The sequence below is a fragment of the Panthera pardus genome, unplaced genomic scaffold (assembly GCF_024362965.1).
Source record: "Panthera pardus isolate Hobbes unplaced genomic scaffold, ASM2436296v1 HiC_scaffold_21, whole genome shotgun sequence".
In the NCBI taxonomy this organism is placed as follows: domain Eukaryota; kingdom Metazoa; phylum Chordata; class Mammalia; order Carnivora; family Felidae; genus Panthera; species Panthera pardus.
In genome coordinates this window covers 37,585,646-37,603,779 of record NW_026526777.1, presented here as the reverse complement: position 1 = coordinate 37,603,779, position 18,134 = coordinate 37,585,646, and the positions used below count along the sequence as shown (strand labels likewise).

At 38.8% G+C, this 18,134-nt stretch overlaps 1 protein-coding gene and 1 long non-coding RNA gene across 3 annotated transcripts in view; one reads left to right on the top strand and one right to left on the bottom strand.

Moving 5' to 3' along the window:
- LOC109254811 (uncharacterized) overlaps window positions 1-866 on the bottom strand; it is a 64,740-nt gene extending 63,874 nt beyond the window's left edge. For both annotated transcript variants that reach the window (XR_002074988.2, XR_002074983.2), the window contains exon 1: window positions 638-866. This is a non-coding gene — a long non-coding RNA (uncharacterized LOC109254811). The remainder of the gene's footprint in view (window positions 1-637) is intronic.
- Window positions 1-18,134, top strand: part of LPGAT1 (lysophosphatidylglycerol acyltransferase 1) — a 76,758-nt gene that overhangs the window by 580 nt on the left and 58,044 nt on the right. Inside the window, exon 3 of the mRNA XM_053909139.1 lies at window positions 862-1,126. Within this exon, the coding sequence (XP_053765114.1) occupies window positions 862-1,126 (265 nt within the window). The remainder of the gene's footprint in view (window positions 1-861; window positions 1,127-18,134) is intronic.

Sequence of the window (18,134 nt, the reverse complement as noted above, 5' to 3'; positions counted from 1 at the left end):
CGACCCCAACCCCAGCCGCGGAAACCGCTGCGGGCGCCCCCCGCACCCCCCACCCCCACCCCCTCCCGAGCGCTGCCGTCGCCTCTTCCTCCGCGCTTCTAACATCATCCCTGGCTTGCCTGCCCTCCGGTCCGGGACTTCATTCTCATCTGTGCCCCCCGTGCCTTCACCTCCTTCTGGCTTTTGCTCCCCTCCCCCTACTCCCGTCCTTCCTCCTTTCGCTGTCTTAGCCCCCACTTTCTTCCTCTCACCTCCCTGCCCTCTTTTCTAGGCCCTTCTCCTTTTTTTTCACCCTGAGTCAAAGGTTAAACAAAAACCCCTTTGCCGCAAATGAACATTGTTAGCGTAACTCGTTTTGCTAAGGCGAGAGACCGTTCTAAGGCACGATCGATGTGCAGGAATGGTAGTGGTTCGGGTACCCAGGTTCTCCTAGCTGGGAAAGGGGATCGGGTCCCTGCAACAGCCTCCTTTCACTCGTGTCGTCAGTTTGGAAATACTGAGGGGGGTCTGAAGCAAGTGGGTCTGTTTTTCTTCCCCAAAGTCCAGACAGCAGACTGCAGTGAGGCGCGGTGCGGGGACGGCCACTGATTAGTTAGTGGGGATAGTATTATCGTTTGCTAAATATATTATGACATACCCTGTGCCTCCGTGAACAGCTCCCTTGACCTTGTGCGGCTCCTCCTCCCTCGCTCTCTGTCCCCCTCTGGAATTTCCCGGAGAGATCACCGAGGTACTACACCGCGAAAGCTTAGACCCTCGATTTTTCTCGTGTTTTTGTGCTGGAGGCGATTTCTGTGTTAGTGACTATTTGGATGTGTATGATCCATTTTCCTTTTTAAATGAATTTTTCTTTCACCTCAGAAAGACAGGACGGACGCCCATGTGAGAATGGCTGTGACTTTGGAAGAAGCTCCGTGGCTGGGCTGGATCTTGGTGAAAGCCCTGTTGAGGTTTGCCTTCATGGTCGCCAACAACCTGGTTGCTCTTTTATCCTACCTCTGCTATGTAATTGTACTTCAGCCCCTTCGACTGCTGGACAGTAAGCGGTTCTGGTATATTGAAGGATTCATGTATAAATGGCTTTTAGGAATGGTGGCTTCTTGGGGATGGTATGCTGGATATACAGGTAAGAGTGTGAGCACTTTTGTTTAACGTGTATGAAACAATTTATAATGTTATGCCTAAGTCAGGAGCCATGATTAAATATATATTACATTTGGGGTTGAAGACGCCTTGATGCTTTGGCTATTAAAAAAATACATAGAAAACAATTCTATTGAGTTTTTTTTTTTTTTTCTTCAGAATCCCAATTTAGGAACGATGATATTTTCAGATGTATAATTTCATAGTTACATCCTGATAAATTCCTTGAATAGTATGTTTTTAATGTGATTGACATTGATTCAAACCGGTCTGCCAAGGCTCACCTAGAGGAATAGGAGTGGGTTATATAGGACTTGAGGGCTTATAAAATGAGATCACATATTTAGCCCATAAACACATTAGGAATTTAGAAAAAGGACTGGGCCATATTTGTGCTAAGATAGTTTAATAAGTTTTTTCATTTAATGTAGTATTGTGTTAACATTTTGAGTCAAGCAAAACATGGCTTTCTTTCTGTGATGTATGTTTCTTTTGTTTACTAGAATCTATATTTTAATCTCATGCATGTGTATTAGAATATTAAATATAAGAATTAAGTTTTATCTATGCCAAACTAATTTATGTTCTGAGTGTCTTTAAGTAGATTTATATTTCTGCCTTTAAATTGCATTTTGGGGAGCCAGATTAATGCTGTTCTGAAGTGGACTTTTAAAGAACTAAATGAGAAGTAGTGTTTATTTTTATTTTCTCTTTATAAGCCTTATGTGCTTTGAGAACTTGGGCCTCTGATGTGAAAATTCTTTGTTTATTATGTTCATTTGACTTTTTCCCCCTAAGAATTACGAAGATGAAAAAAAAAAAGCATTGAGGTTTCTAGCACTTGTCTTAGACATTGAGGCTGTTATCATAGGATTTTATAATTGATAGTTTCCTTAGAGATCATGCTGCAGATGCTGCGGTCAGTGGAGTCTGTAGTTCACAGCTTGGAAAAGTGAGGAGGGTATGAGGGTACTCTCGGGGTCACACAGCATGGCAGTTCCCCGTTTTAAATTCTCTGTCTCCTTCTTTCCTGCCCAGGCTGCATCTGTAGATTTTATCCATATACATAAAAAAAGGACTGACAACACATAGCTTTTATGGAGTCCAACAGACTCTTGCTAGGTCAGAGTGCTCTCAGTTGCCCCAGATGAAGTCTTTTTTCCTTTTGGCAATGCTATTTATTATTCTGCAAGACCCAAAGCTCCTGGGATAGTGTGTGCATTGCTTCCCTGTCACGGGTCTTGCTGAGATCCCGTGCCCTTTGGGTACAGTAGGTGAGCTTCTAGTCCTCTTTTAGGACCTTGTGGTAGCAGTAGTAGTGGTAGAGGGGGAAAAAATGAAGTTCTCAACTATGGTGCTGAATTCTTATCTGAAGTACTGCTGTCTTAGAATTGCTTTGTTCTGTGTAGTTTTAAGCTTCCACAAATAATGATATGTGGTACTCGTGACTTTGCTCTTTGTATTGTATACTTGCTGGCCAGTTTTAAGTCAACTCATAGATTAGAGTTCTAGAAGTTCATTCTACTTAAACACAATGAAATTAGTGAAATGTTTGTGCCCGTGTGTGTGGTTTGTTTGTGTATAAGGGTTAGCATGATGAGAAGCTGAAAAAAAAATTGGCATTGACCTTGAGATTGTAGTGAGTGCAGTGATGCTGCTTGAAGTTAAAGTGAGTTAACCTTTGGCCACAGCATGGCTGCAAGGCATTTCTGAGGATATTTTCTTGTGGTGTCTTTCCCTTGCTGACTGTGGAACTGCGCAGTTTCTTTTGCCACCTGCTTGGAAAGTGGTCCTGGCATGATCTGCATATTTTAGTCTCTCTGAAGCATCTGTTCTCTTCAGGCTACTGCATTCTAACCATTTAAATATAGAATATTTTAGTGTTTATATTTTAAATGGTTTTCCAATAGGTAGAATGCTTTGAGAGGGTTTGATCATAAGGAAACACAATCAAGAGGTCAAACAAATGTAGAAATGACTTTTGTGGAAAGCCACAGCTGGGTCTAAAGCTACATAAGCAGGGGATTGGTGAGCAGATGTACCCATGAAAGAGGTTACATTAGCCTTTGTCTGGATTATGTATTCCATTTCTTCCCTTTGTATCAAGAGGAAGGTGGGATTCAGTTTTTTCCTTTCCCTGTGCTTAAGTTTCACAGAAAATTGAACGCTGCCAAAGGGATTCTGCTCGGCAGATCTAAAATGTTCATATTTCAGAATAGAAATCGCCAAACTTTGTTGAAAAACACTTCTGAGGACAACTTAAATATTAAGTAATGAAATGTTAATTGGGAAGTTGGAGATTGAATATTTGTGTATAATATCATTTTTTCAAATTGTGACATTGAGTCTAAGACAAGTGAGTTCTCTGCTGCTTTTGTTGATTATCTAACCTATGCTACCCCAAAGGTAGGTACTTGGGCGAATGCAGCTATTTAAATTTAAATTAATTAAAATGAAAAAAAAAACTTAAAATACACTTTCCCAGTCACATCAATCACCTTTCAAGTGCTCTATATTAGGTGGGTGGTGGCTACTGTATTGGAGAGCACAGACACAGAACACTTCCATCCCCAGAGAAAGTTCCATTGGATAGATCTGATAAATAGTAAGTATGGCTTTTTCCTTTTTCTTAGGAAAAATGCATTTTGTCTTTATAAAAAGAATATTTTTCTGAAGATAGTTCTAAACAGATTTCTTTGGGGATGATAGGAGGATTTGTTAAAGTCTTATAAAATTGTGTTTTAATTTTTTTTAAATTTATTTTATTTTTTTGAGAGAGAACCTCAAGCAGGCTCAACACCCAGAGTGGAGCCCGATGTGGGGCTTGGGGCTTGATCTCACGATGCTGAGACCATGACCTGAGCCGAAACCAAGATTCAGAGGCTCAATTGACTGAGCCACCCAAGTGCCCTAAAATTGTCTTTTAATTTGAGGCAAATGTCACAAAAATTACTGCTTTAAACTCAGACTTGCTTCTTGGATGGTGAATGGCAAGGCCAGTCAAAGAACTTGAATGAACATTCTTATACTTAGTTTGTGTTTTTAGAGCTGGAGTACTGCCTGTGGACCCAGAACATGGAGAAAGAGATTCTCTGGTCTTTCTGCCTGTTTGTGACTTTCCAGGGGAACACATTTCTTTTTTTTTTTTTTTTAAGTTTATTTATTTATTTTTGAGAGAGATAGAGAATGGAGGAGGGACAGAGAGAGATGGAGAGAGAGAATCCCAAGCAGGCTCCGCGCTGTCAGTGGGAAGCCTGATGTAGGGCTCGAACTCATGAACTGTGAGATCATGACCTGAGCAGAAATCAAGAGTCAGGTGCTCAACTGACAGCCATCTAGGCACCCCCAGGAGAACACATTTGTTGAAAGAACTCTGAGGACATTGGAGTTTGTTCATCCCTAGCTTGCTACTAGGTAGTGATGTAGTTGTTACCACATTTCCTTTCATGGGAAATGCTGTACAAACATCTCATGTTGAGGAAAAGTTGTATACTGTCTTTGACCTAATATTTTGAGAGCAAACAAGAAGAGATACTAGCTTAACTAATGATCCTCTGTATATTTTATTCAGATCTGGGATAAATCACTTCCCTCCTCCCAATTTAAGTGAAGCATGGCAAATTTCAGAGAGATTTTTTTTTTTTACATAAAATGTGTTTAAAATAGTTCAATTTTTGTTCACTTTATTTATTTTAAATGTTTATTTATTTATTTTTGAGAGAGAGAGAGAGTGGGGGAGGGACAGAGAAAGAGAGAGAGAAAGAATCCCAAGCAGGCTCCACACTGTCAGTGCAGAGCCCAAAGGGCTCGATCTCATGAACTATGAGATCATGAACTGAGCCAAGGTCAAGAGCCCACCTGAGCCACACAGGCACTCCCCATTCACTTATTTTAATAAATTTATTGTTCCCCATCCAAACACTTTCAAAGTCTCTTATACAAAATCATTTAAAAAATATTCATTGTAAGTGGAAGCTCCAGAATTTCTAAAATTTTTTTTTTAACGTTTATTTATTTTTGAGACAGGGAGAGACAGAACATGAACGGGGGAGGGGCAGAGAGAGGGAGACACAGAATCTGAAACAGGCTCCAGGCTCTGAGCTGTCAGCACAGAGCCCGACGCAGGGCTCGAACTCACAGACCACGAGATCATGACCTGAGCCAAAGTCGGCCACTTAACCGACTGAGCCACCCAGGTGCCCCCAGAATTTCTATATAGAATAATTGTCTTTGGGCCATAGTCTGGCGGAAGGGAGCTGGGGTGTCAGGAGGCTTGCCACCAGTTTGTTTCTGCCCAGAAAACACTCTTTCCCTCAGATTGGGTATTTGTGGCTTTAGGGAAAGCGGATGGAGATTAGGTTTAGCTTCCCCCCATTCCCCAAGTGACAGCTGGCATGACTCCATTAGTCCTTGTGGGTTATTTGATTATTTGATAGTGTTTTACCTTTTTTGCTGGGATACACATTCATTGTGTGAGAAAAACTATTAGGAATTCTATCTGACATCAAAACTCTAGAGATTAAAAATATATCTCCTAGAGCAGTATTTTTCCACCTTTGAGTCATAAGCCAATTTAGTGTGTCAGGCTGAACATTGAAAAACAGTGAAATAGAATAGAATAAAGATAAAAAGATCAGAAACGTGTATCTACTGGGGAGTGCTACAGGATGTATTTTTTACTATAAGCCCACTCAACATTTGAAAGGCAGTGTTCTAGTGGAAAGAGCCCTGCAGTTTAGAGTTGGGAGTCACATGGCTTAATCTGGCTTTAACTTTAACATCTCTGCTCACTGGTGGGGGTGAGATCCTTACCTGCTCAGTGCCCACAGCGCTGTGAACTCTTTACAGGTAGAGCTATGGTCTTTATAACCCTAGAGTAAAGTTTCTTGCCAGAAGCTCACAGAGTTCCCCTTAAGTATTTCTTGAATGATTCCTTTTTTCTTGCACCTCCTTCCCCTAACTTCCTGAAACCTCTGATAGCAAACACATTGCAGTCCACAAAATGTAAACCCTGAGCTGGATCATGTTTTTCACACATGTACATAAATGCATCTATATATCCATCTCTTACACTGTCACATTTGTTAATTTAACACACCTTTACTGAGCTTCTATTATATGTGGGAACAGGTGCCCTGGAGATGCTGAGATGCAAAAGACATAGTTGCTGACTTTAAGGAGTTCACAGAAGCCTTGGTGGGGAAGACAGTGCACCAACAAAGAAAACATCCTGGTATAATGCTCTAGTGGAGATTTACCATGGGATTAAAGAGGAAGGGCTCCTGATCTCATGCAGGTGGTAGGTGGTAGCAGAGAGGGAATAGGGAACTTAGGGACAGAGCTGCTTTAAATGCCTTTTTTTTTTTCCCACTAGGGAAGTACTTGTCTGTGGGGTTAACTGGATAATCAGTAATTATATCAGATTTAAAAGACTTGCATAATGTGTCAGTTTGAAATTTGTATCTTTGTGATGATCATATTAGCTAGCTAGCATTTATTGACACATTAAACCAAGCGGTGTCCTGAGCGTCTCGGCCATTTAATGCCTACAACAGTCTTACCAGGTCGGTACTTAGCAGGATGGTGTAATGATAATACCTTCCTTTTGTTATTGTTGTGGAAATTCAAACACAGAGGGTCACAGTTATTTCCCTTTAAGCACTAACTGAGTTGATGTCACTACGAGTAGAGTCATTATTGATCTTTATATAATATTCCTAGAGTCTTTTAATCTTTACTACCTGTATGTCCTTTTGTTTCTGAGGCTTGAAATCTTTTTACTAAACTACAGCTTTTAACACCCGAAAGCAATGTCATTGCTATGGATTTCTGCAGGAGGTTAAAAAAAACCTGTTGCTTCAATAGAAATATTTGTAGTATACTATAAATTTAATGAAATGGCACTTCCTTAAATCTCTACCCTTACAGAGAACGACAGTTCAATTAGGATTTCTGTTTTTGAGTGCTTGACAATAGATTGTCAACAGAGTGAAGGGTTACTGCATGATGTTAGGTCCATAACATCATGGGCAGAAATCCAGGCAAGGAATTTTCAGTACAATGTTTTGATTTTTATATGAAAAAGTAGTATTAAATGCTTTGAACTCAGCAGTCTGGCAGTACTTTAAGTTTGGAATCTAGTCTTATTTCAAAGATCATATACAATTGAGTAATTTATTTCGATAGTTCTCTTTAAAAGTATACTCATTCATGCACACATACCCAGGAACACACGAAGCAGTATTGCAGTTTGTAATGCTTAAGACCACAGATTCTTGAGTCAAAAAGAGCTGGATAAAACAATTCCTGCTTTCTTTTTGTTTGTTTGGCTGGTATTTCTTTGCCCATTCTTTGTTTTCAAACTTTTAAAATTACTTTGATTTCGAAGTAGTCTAGTAATCAACATGGAGTTAGGTTTTCACTTTATGAGTAAATTTGTAAATCTCTTTGTTTTAATATGAGTTGAATCTATTTATATTTATTTGTATGTCAGATATGCTTTGTTTGGGCTCTGGCATTTTATTTTATGTTTTCTGTTGGTTTTTCTTTTTTTTTATTTGAGAGAGAGAGAGCGCGCGCGCGTGTGTGTGTGTGTGTGAGAGAGAGAGAGAGAGAGAGAGAGAGAGAGGAGCAGAGGAAGAGTCTTAAGCAGGCTCAATCCCATGGCCCTGGGGTCATGACCTGAGCTGAAATCAAGAGTTGGATCCTCAACTGACTGAGCCACCCAGGCGCCCCATTTCCTGTTTTATATCAATTTTAGGTCTTTCGCTGTTTGTTGCTCTTTTGTTGTTGTGGTATTTAGGAAGGTTTGTATTTTTCTCTTGTTAGTTGCTTTATATGATGTTCTTAGTTCTCTGTTGATAGTAACTCTTAGTTCTCTTCTAGGAACAAAGGCAAAATTCTGTTTAAATCTTCTCTCTTCCCCTTTCTCTTCTCCATCACCCAATCTTAGTCAATACTCAGTAGCATTTATTCACAATAGTATTTGCATTTATAATATTATGTATGCCTCTAGTACTTGATTTTTGAGCTTTAAGACTATCTGTTGACTCCAGCTATTATGTTAAGGTAATCAGTAAGCTTATTATACTTCCTGCTCCCAATTTTTGTTATTTGCATTTATACATTGTCAAGGCCTATAATATTTATGTTAAATTTATCACCCTTATCTCCCTCTGTTTTAGTCTTAATTCTTCAGTTAAATACATATATAATGCTAACCCAAGGACTTTTGCAGAAATTTTTCCCAGTCATTCTTTGGTTGGCTGAAGTTCTTTCACTACTGGTTTCTCAATAAGGATCATGAGAACAATGTGGGAATTATTCTTGCAACATGTTTAGAACTTCATTTTTTTGTTGCTTTATACTTGAAGGACAGCTTGGCAGGTAATAAAATCCTTGGCTCACCTTTTCCTAGAGTAATATAGTGTTATACAAATGTCTTCTGGCATTCACTGTTGCTGTAGCCAGCTTGTTTTTTTCCATTATTAATGATTTTATCTTTGTTGCCTATCTGCTCAAAGGATTCTTTCTGTCTAATATTTAGTAATTGTACTAAGATATGCTGGTATAGTATATGCTGGCTCATCTGTGCCCTTTTAATATGTGGCTTTAAGTCTCTTTTATTTAGGGAAGTTTTCTTTAATTATATCTTTAAATATTTATTTAGTTTGCTTGTTTTGATTTTCTTTTTTGGCGACCTAATTTTATATTTGTTGGCTCTCCCTTTTTAATCTGTCATTTTCTCATTAATTGTTTTAAACACTTTTTAATATGTGTAAGTTTTTTAAAAATTTTTTTAATGTCTATTTTTTGAGAGAGAGAGAGACAGAGTGTGAACAGGGGAGGTGCAGAGAGAGAGGGAGACACAGAGTCCGAAGCAGGACTCCGAAGCAGAGTCCGAAGCTGAGCTGTCAGCACAGAGCCCGACGCAGGGCTCGAACTCACAGACCTTGAGATCATGACCTGAGCCAAAGTTGGATGGTTAAGCGACTGAGCCACCCAGGCGCCCCTCATATGTGTGTTTCTATCTTTAATGTCTCTTACCATGTCTTCTGCACTGTCTCTCTTTGTTCTCATTTCAGTTTCTTCTTCATTTCTGTGACGGTTTTATGTATTCTTCTGTTTCTTTCTTGAGTTCTATCAGTTCATGCTTTCACTATTCCTGTTGCCTAGACATTTCTTCCTTGAGTTCTTATATTTATGCTTTGTGATTTTCTTCATAGTGGTAGTGACTTCACTGATTTTCTTAAATTCATACAAGAATATTTAGTTATAATTTTTATCTTATATAGTGTAATATTTTTCTAGTGAGCATTCTTTGACATTTGGTACATTGTGCTGCTCATTTCTACCATTTTTCTTATGGTATCTCTAAGTGAATGCTGTGACAGTTACCTTTTTATTCCTTGTACCTTAATGCGTTGGATTCTTCACAGTCAGCTATTTGCAGGAGGTACGGGTAGGAGGGCCAAGGTAGATTCCAGATTTCTGCCTCAGAGAAAGTCTTTTTTACATATGGCACCTGGGTGTGCTTCTCTATGTTGCCACAGGTCCTCTGCTTTTCTCCAAACCAGACTGAATTTAGGTGGCTTTTTGCCACCAATTCTGGACTTCCCACTCCTTCCTTTGCGGCTGTGAATGGAGGGACACAGCCTGAGTGTGCCAATGTAAACCCTTCTCTTTAGGGAAGTGCGTTTTTGCTGTTGTTTTTGGAGATCTGCCACAATCCTCATCACATGCCATATTCTGTCTCTGTCTCTGTCTCTGCTTTTCACTCCCATCACAGATTCTGTCTGATGTCAGTCTTGTTTGATCTCATTCCTGATCTCATGATTTTTGGAGTTTTTATATTTCTGTTTTTCTCCTAGGTTTGCTAAAAGAGAAGTTTTGTAAAGTTTTTTTTTCTCTTTTTCCTTGTTGCTATGTGTATTTTTCAGACTCTTGTCTATAACTCCCCATGTTCGTATCAGAAAATACAACACAAGATTTTTATTCAACTATGTGTAATTCAGATAGCTCTGTCACCATTCTGTTGTACTACTGGTTGATTATTAGAAACTGGAGACAAGTTTTACCACTTAATTTTTTTTTTTAACTTTTATTTCTTTTAGTTATCTCTACACCCAAAGTGGGGCTCGAACTTATGACCCTGAGATCAAGAGTCGCATGCCCCTCTGACCGAGCTAGCTAGGTGCTCCCCTAATTAATTTTCTTTAAGGACTGTCTAAAATCAAGAAATAGCTTCCCTAATTTTTCCCCTCCTAGTGGTTCCCAAACTGTTTTGATTCTTGGACTACTTGTCAGTATAGGTAAGACATCCACTCTATTTCTACTTGGCTGCAGTAAAAAAAAGTCACCAAAATGAATGGAAGGAGTGAATTACCTTTGGTAAGAATTCAGTAAGGAATATGAATGAAATGTAATATTAATACTAGTCTTTAGGGTCTGGTCTGTGGATCACCTGGAAAACTTTAAGGATGGACAAACTTTTGTATTCATGCTCCTCAAACCTCAGTAAGTATATTTAGAATATATTACATGCATTATATATATTGAGCATATGTGTAATATATATTAGTTATGTAAAGTATATTATATACTAAATCTGTTATAGTGTATTTGTAGTTTGTTATAAACTAGTTTCAAGAGTTTCTTTTCAGAGTTTACAAACTCGTGGCCATATTCTATAGCTGATGTTCTTTATTGGCCCTTTGCACTATTTCAACTTTTTTTAAATTAGTTCTCAACATTTTGAAATTAGGGAGATTTCACAGAACATAAAAAATAAAACCAAGACTTCCTTGGGAAATCGGAATTCCAGCTGTGCTGGGTCCTCATTCCTGTCTGGCAGCAGTTTGCTGGAGCTAAGTGATGGCCACCTCCTTTAGATGGGGGCTGGGATCTCTAGTGCACCCGAGATATCCCACTCCGTCCTTGTCTTCCTCTGGGCCTGCTTTGCTCATTTACATTACCTGCCTACATCCCAGAGGCATAGATGATGTTCATTTAAAACAAAACAAAATGGAACCTCAAATAACAATTACTAGTCTCTTTCTGGTAGGCATTTGATAGTTTTGCATGTATATGCCTTACAAGTGCCGATAAACTCATGAGTTCTATCATTGAAAACTGAAAGTTTGTTAGAGACCTCGGCTGTGGATTTCATGTAGCAGAGGCATGTGATGGGAACTAAAAAATGAAGTGCCATTAGTAAGAACTGTGGCCACAAGGTTTTTCAATTCATGTACTATATTTCTAAGCTAGTGAAGTGTTTCCTACTATTTGTACACTCATTAATTAATAGAACCTTCATTTCGTCTTCTGAATATAATCGTATAAAATCTAGATTATTAAAATTCCTTCCCTTTGCTTTTCATATTTTGAAATATGAAGAACAAGGCAAGCCCAGTTGATTTCTGTATCTCTAAATTATAGTAAGATAGTTAAAAACTAGTATTGTAAAAAGCATGCATACATTTTAGTTATGAGGTTATACTTTTTCTTAGGGTTTAATAGATCTGATAAAGTTTGCTAGCATAACACCTTTTGTAAACTTTTTTTCTACTCATTAAACTTTAAGAAACCATTGTGGATCATGTACATAAGACATGTTTTGCATATGCTGTTAATTCGAAGCTTGCATTATTTGGCACTTTAAGGGAAAAACATCTGTAAAGTTAAATACATCAAGATGTTTCTGAATCATCAGAGGACTAAACTATGATCAGTATGGATTTAGTGTTAAGAATATATAATATATATATTTAAGTTGAAGTATAATTCACATAGCATAAAATTCACTGTATTAAACTGTACAATTCAGTGCTTTTTAGTATAGTCACAAGATTGTACAACCATCAGCACTGACTAATTCCAGAACATTTCATCACCCCCAAAAGAAACCCAAGCCAATTAGCAGTCACTCCCCATTTCCTGTTCCCTTCAAGCCCTGGCAACCATTAATCTGTGTTCTATCTTTATGGATTTGACTATTCTGGATGTTTCATATAAATGGAATTGTATAATATGTGGTCTTTTGTGCCTGGCTTCTTTCACTTAGCATAATGTTTTCAAGGTTCATCCATATTGTAACATGTCAGTACTTCATTCCTTTGTATGGCTGAATAATACTCCATTGTATGGATAGACTACATTTGTTTATACATTCATCAGTTGGTGCATATTTGGGTTGTTTCCACATTTTAGCTATTGTGGATAATGCGATGAACATTCATGTACAAGTTTTTGTGTGAACATATGTTTTCAATTCTTTTGGACCTAGAAGTCAAATTGCTGTGTCATATGATAATTCTATGTTTAACTTTTTGAGGAACTGCCAAATTGTTTTCCATAGCAGCTGTCCCCTTGTACATTTCCACCAGCAATGTAGAAGAGTTCCAATTTCTTCACATTTTCACTAATATTTATCATTTTCTGGGCTTTTGTTGTCCTTTTAATTTGGCCATCCTAGTGTATGTGATTATAATTTAGATTTCCATTTCTCCGATGACTAATGATGTTGAGCATTTTTTCATTTGTTCATTAGCCATTTGTGTATCTTTGGAGAAATGTCTGTTCAAATCCCTTGCCCATTTTTATGTTGGGTTATTTATCTCTTACTGTCTTTTTATTGAAACTTATTGTTAAGTTTCTTTCTATATTCTGTATACTACACCATCTGTTTCTTCATTGGTTGATTATACTTTTGGTGTCGTATCTAAGAAACCATTGCCCAATTCAAGGTCATGAAGATTTACACTTAGGCTACCTTTTGAGTTTAGCTTTTATATTTAGGTCTTTGATCTATTTTGAGTTAATTTTCCTATATGATGTAAGATAAGGGTCCAAACTTCATTTTTTGTTTGTGGATATCCGGTTGTCCTAGTGTTTGTTGACAACACTGTTCCTTTCACATTGAACGATCTTGGCACCCTTGTTGAAAATCAACTGGAATTGATTGGAATCAGTATGAATTAGTATTCAGATTTGGGTTATTAAGTGACCCCTTCCTACCTCTTTATTGAGGAGATGCTTCCTAGTTATGTGTTTTACTAGTAGTTGTCTTAGAAATATGGTTATAGGGAATAACTATTTCCAGTTTGCTCTCTCAAGAAAACAGAACTTCAGTTGTATCTTGTGTGATTGATCAATCAAATATTTATTGACTGCCTGCTGCCAGTTGTAAAGTTATTAATTTGTAAGATACTGTGCTAGAGAGTATGATCTAGATTAATTCCAACCAAAAGGATTTTGGACATAGTTTTTATTTTTTATAGATGCCTTTGGGAATACTTGAGTTTGCTATGAACTGTGTGTCCAAAATGTACCAGGTGCAAAGTTTTCTGAAAAACAGAGATCAGTATGCGCACTTTCCCTTAAGGTGATGGTTCCATTTTTTAAAGTTAAGTTAGTTCCTTGCAGAGAAGAAAATTAACTAGAAGCTAAATTTATTTTGTAGAATAAAGTATGGATTACATAGATAAAGAACAACGGTGTCATTTTCAATAAGAATTGCAGGCTGTTTTTTATGAGTGGAATAAAATTGCTTTTTGTATATGAGAGACTGAGTTGGGCAGTCATTTTATTTTTATTTTACTTTTTTTAATTGAAGTATACTTAATATACAGTGTTGTATTAGTTTCAGGTGTACAATACAATGATTCAACAAATTCTATACATTACTCAATACTCATCATGATAAGTATACTCTTGGTCCACTTTATCTATTTTACCCATCCCCCCAGGGCAGTGATTTTAAAACTGAATCATTTAAAGAAATTTTAAGCCTCAGATACTTTTATACAGATGTATTTTTAACAAATAATAGATATTGCTAAGTAAGTGTGATGTTAGAGATAGCATGATATATTAGAAAAAGTCCTTGACTTTTGAGTTAGTAGGAATTTAGTTCCTGCCACCACCACTTGCTAGTTGTGTAATTTCAAGCTACTTACTTATCTGAGCCTTAGTTTTACCACCTGTAAAAATGGAGATTATATTTATCTCATATGAAGCTTAAGTGTAACGTGAATAGCATGGTATTTGTTATTCTATAAATAATAACAGTAATAATAATATTATTATTATATTAATGTCTAGGAAAACAGCTGTGTTAATCTCTGGGGAAAAGAATGTCTAAATGAATAAAAGCTAACATGGGATAGTTTGAGAAATACATTTGACAACACTCAAGTGTAGTTAATAGTATAGCTCAATAAAGTTCTCTAATCAAGAAATAAAAATAATTTATCATTAGTAATTTAAGCCATAGTCCAACTGAAATATTAACTAGTGTTGATGTTTATAAGTTATGAAATCTTCAAAGCAATTTATGTTTAACAGTGTTCTGACTGCCTCCTCTGCAGGCACTGTGCTGGTGGTGGGGGAACGGTGGCAAATAAAACAGCACTGCCCCTGTTCTTCTGCAGTTGACTTTTTCTGTGGGAGACAACAGGAGTCACATGGTAACCATGTGATCACAACTGTGAAAAGGGCTGCAGAGAACAAGTGGAGGGGCTGTGGGAGTAAGGAGGGCCAGGTTGGCTGCAGCATGGAGTGAATGAGGCAGAGAGGAGCAGGGTTGGGGGATGAAGGGAAGCTGAGGAAGCCAAGTCCATTGAGGTCGTGTAGCGCGTGTTGTGGATTTTGAAATTTATCCTAAGAGGAAGCTATTCAAGGATTTTAAGTAAGGGAATGACGGAATCAGACTCACATTTGTAATTCTGTACTCTGCCTGCTTTGTGGAAATGGATTAGAGAAAGTGAGGGTGTGCAGGGGATGCCCTTGGGAAGATTCTCACTTTATCCGGGTGAGGTGACAGTAGCCTGGTCTAGGTGATGGCAGTAGAGATGGAAAGAAGTGAACCAATTGGAGAGTTTTATAGGAGGAAGATGGTCAGGAGTTTCTGAGCGATAGGACATAGAGGATGTAGTAGAAGGGCAGGTGACAGGGATGACAGGGTTTCCAGTGTGAGCTGCTGGGTAGATGCGGAATCTCAGAAGAGGCAACGTTGAGAGGAAAGATAAAAATTTGGCATGGGGTAGGATGAGAAGCACCTTAGTGGAGCTCTGCAATGTAAATGGATATACAGTCCAAAACACACAGGAGAAACCTGAGCTAGAAGGAAGAATTGGGAAATTAGCAATAGTATTTAAAGCCAGAGGCTGAAGGAGGTCACCTAGAGAGATTGTAAGTACCTGTAAGTACTGAGTGATGAGAGGCCCAGAACCAGACTGAGGAAATGCTGACATTTTGGAGGTTGGGGAGAGCGGGATGCTTGAGCCTCAAAAGGAAAGGCTAGAGAAGCCAAAGGTGTGCCTGCCCTAGGAATGTGGTGGCAGAAGTCAGCAGCGTTTCAAGGGAAGGGCTGGGTGAATGCTGCTGACAGTCTGTTTTGTAAGATCAGAGCTGATTTATTCTTTTACTGCATTTGGCAGGAGCAGCTTCTTCGAGGTGGTAGGAGTGGAAACTAGATTGTAGTGCATTGGAGGTGATGACGAATGGGAGGAGGTCTAATGGAAACATGAACGTGTGACTTACCAAAAGTCTGGCTGTCAAAGAATAGAGGGCAATAGTTGCATAGTTGCAGGAGAGAAATTGGGTCAAGAGAAGGCTTTTCAATTTTTTTTTTATTTTTTAAGATGGAAAAGTCTAGATTTTGAACCACTTAGAGTAGTTCATGATGAAACCATGGTCATTTACTTACACAACTCAGATGTTTAGGAAACTATTCTTAGAGGAGATTGAATGAGGGCATACTTATCAGGGTTCAATACAATTCATGGAAAGCACTTAACCGTTGGCTCTGGTGGCAGAGACAGATGGTGATGGGGCGTCTCCATAATTTGGTCCGTTCTGAGCTCTTATTACTCAGGCTGCTGTCCCTCAACCCTTCTTCATTCTCTCATTGGTGTTCTCTTCCTCTCCCCTGTTAAATAACAAAGTTCAAGTAAATTTGAAGATCTAATTGGCCTTATTAAATAATTTGTGAGTCAGCAGCAGCCCATCTGGCAGGTAGGGAGGTGTTCCCAGGATTTGTACAAAAATGGGACGATTTTGTAGTTGGGGGGGAGGGGTGGGGCAAGAAAGTTCCTAGCAAGCTGTCTTTTTTTTTTTTTTTTTTTTTTTAAGGCAAGGTGTCTTATGCACATTACCTCATCTTTCCTTAGGGGATAGAGAGAACCCAGAGTGCGTGACAGGCTCATTGGTGCAGACTGAAAAATTCCTGGCTGACCAGGTTAAGACTACATTTCTGGGGGAGGTTGGAACTGCAGTTAGATTACATATTAGGCACCAGTTTGAGAACTAGGTCTAAGTGACAATCATTTTGGGTCTGTGGTTGTATGTGTGTGTGTTTGAACACCCTCAAATCTGTTCTTCAGTTTCCTTGAAAATTTCTACCTACTTATGTAAACCCCTGACATCCCGAAAGAGGACTTTGGCTTCCTCCCTTTTGACCTCAAACTTTTTAGTTGGGTTTTTCTTTCTAGCTTATCTCTTGGCTCAGGCAGAAGACCCTGAGGGCAAAGCATCCCCCGAGGGGGACCGAAATTACGCCCTCAAGCAACAAGGACTGCCCTGAGCCAGCAAGACCCCCATCCACGATTGGCCCCAAGAGGATGATCAATTTAACCTTCACTGCCTACCTGCACGTACCTACCCTTCTTTGCCCCACATTTGCCTTACGTAATCCTGGAAGTATTTTCGACATTTTGGAGACAGTCTTTGAGACCGTCCGCTGTTTTCCTGGTGTTGGCCTCCCTGATATAAATTCCTTTCTTGCTTCACCACCACTCGTCTCTCTGCCTTTGTGTTTTGTCACTGCCAGTTAACGGACCTGGTCTGTTTGGGATCCCCACACCAGGCGCTCTTGCACCCCTTGTGCCCTTGGCGCGCCGGCTACCGTCCCCCTCCTCTACCGTCCCCCTCCTCCACCCACCATAGCCTCCACTGTTAACTTCCTTTCTGAACCACTTTGCCATCTACTCTGTAATTGTGTTCCTCCCTGTTGGGCTGCACTGCTTCAGAGTTCTCTCAGGGTCAAGAATCCATACGCGTGTTAAGCGCTGTCTGTGGACAAATAAATGATGTGTCTTGTACATATGTGTTAATATTTTCCAAACATGTAGCTGCTGTTTTAATTAATAAATCCCTTAAAAGCATCATAGACATTTTTGTTGTTGCTTTTTGTTATGGAGATTTTCACTCAGTGGTAGAAGAACTACTGTATAGATACCTGCCATATTTTCTGACATTAATAAAGACCGTTTGTGTTTGCAACAGTTAGGATATACTGCCCCACAAATAAAACATGCCGAATTCCGCTTCAGGTTTTTCACTGTTGCTTTTCTTTTGCTGTTCTGTCTCTTTAATTTGTCAGTTTCTTAAGGGCAGGGGTTGTAGTTCTTCTTCCTTTTACCTTTCTTGGGCCAGGCTGCAGCTCTTGGGCCAAATCCAGCCCATGACTTGTTCCTTTTGTAAATCTCCAGATCCTGGTTTTTACACACCACCATTTGCAGTCAGTCTGATAGGAAACACTTTGAACCCCAATTAAGTGAAATGTTACCTCCTCCCAAGAGAGAATTCCGTGGTTCTTATTTGTTGTAGACTTGTATTGCAAAAGTTGTGTTCAATTTCATATTTTTAACTTTGTCCACCAAAAATTTGTAGAAATATGTTGGCAAACAAATTTGTTATGGAAATACCTATGTAATATACTCAATATTGCCTCTTGGCCTTAATAGCCTAAAATCTTTACTATCTGACCCTTTACAGAAAAGGTTTACTGACCCCTGCCCTATAGCAGTAGTTCCCAAATTTGTCTGCACATCTGAATTATCAGAGGAGCTTTATGTATGTGTGTTTTCCTCCATCCTGGAGATTCTGATTCAGTACATTGAGATGGAACCTGGGAACCTGTATTTTTAATAAGCTGTTTAGTTGTTTGGGAGTCACTGTTCTTTCATGCATTTTGTAGGGTTAAACTCCAA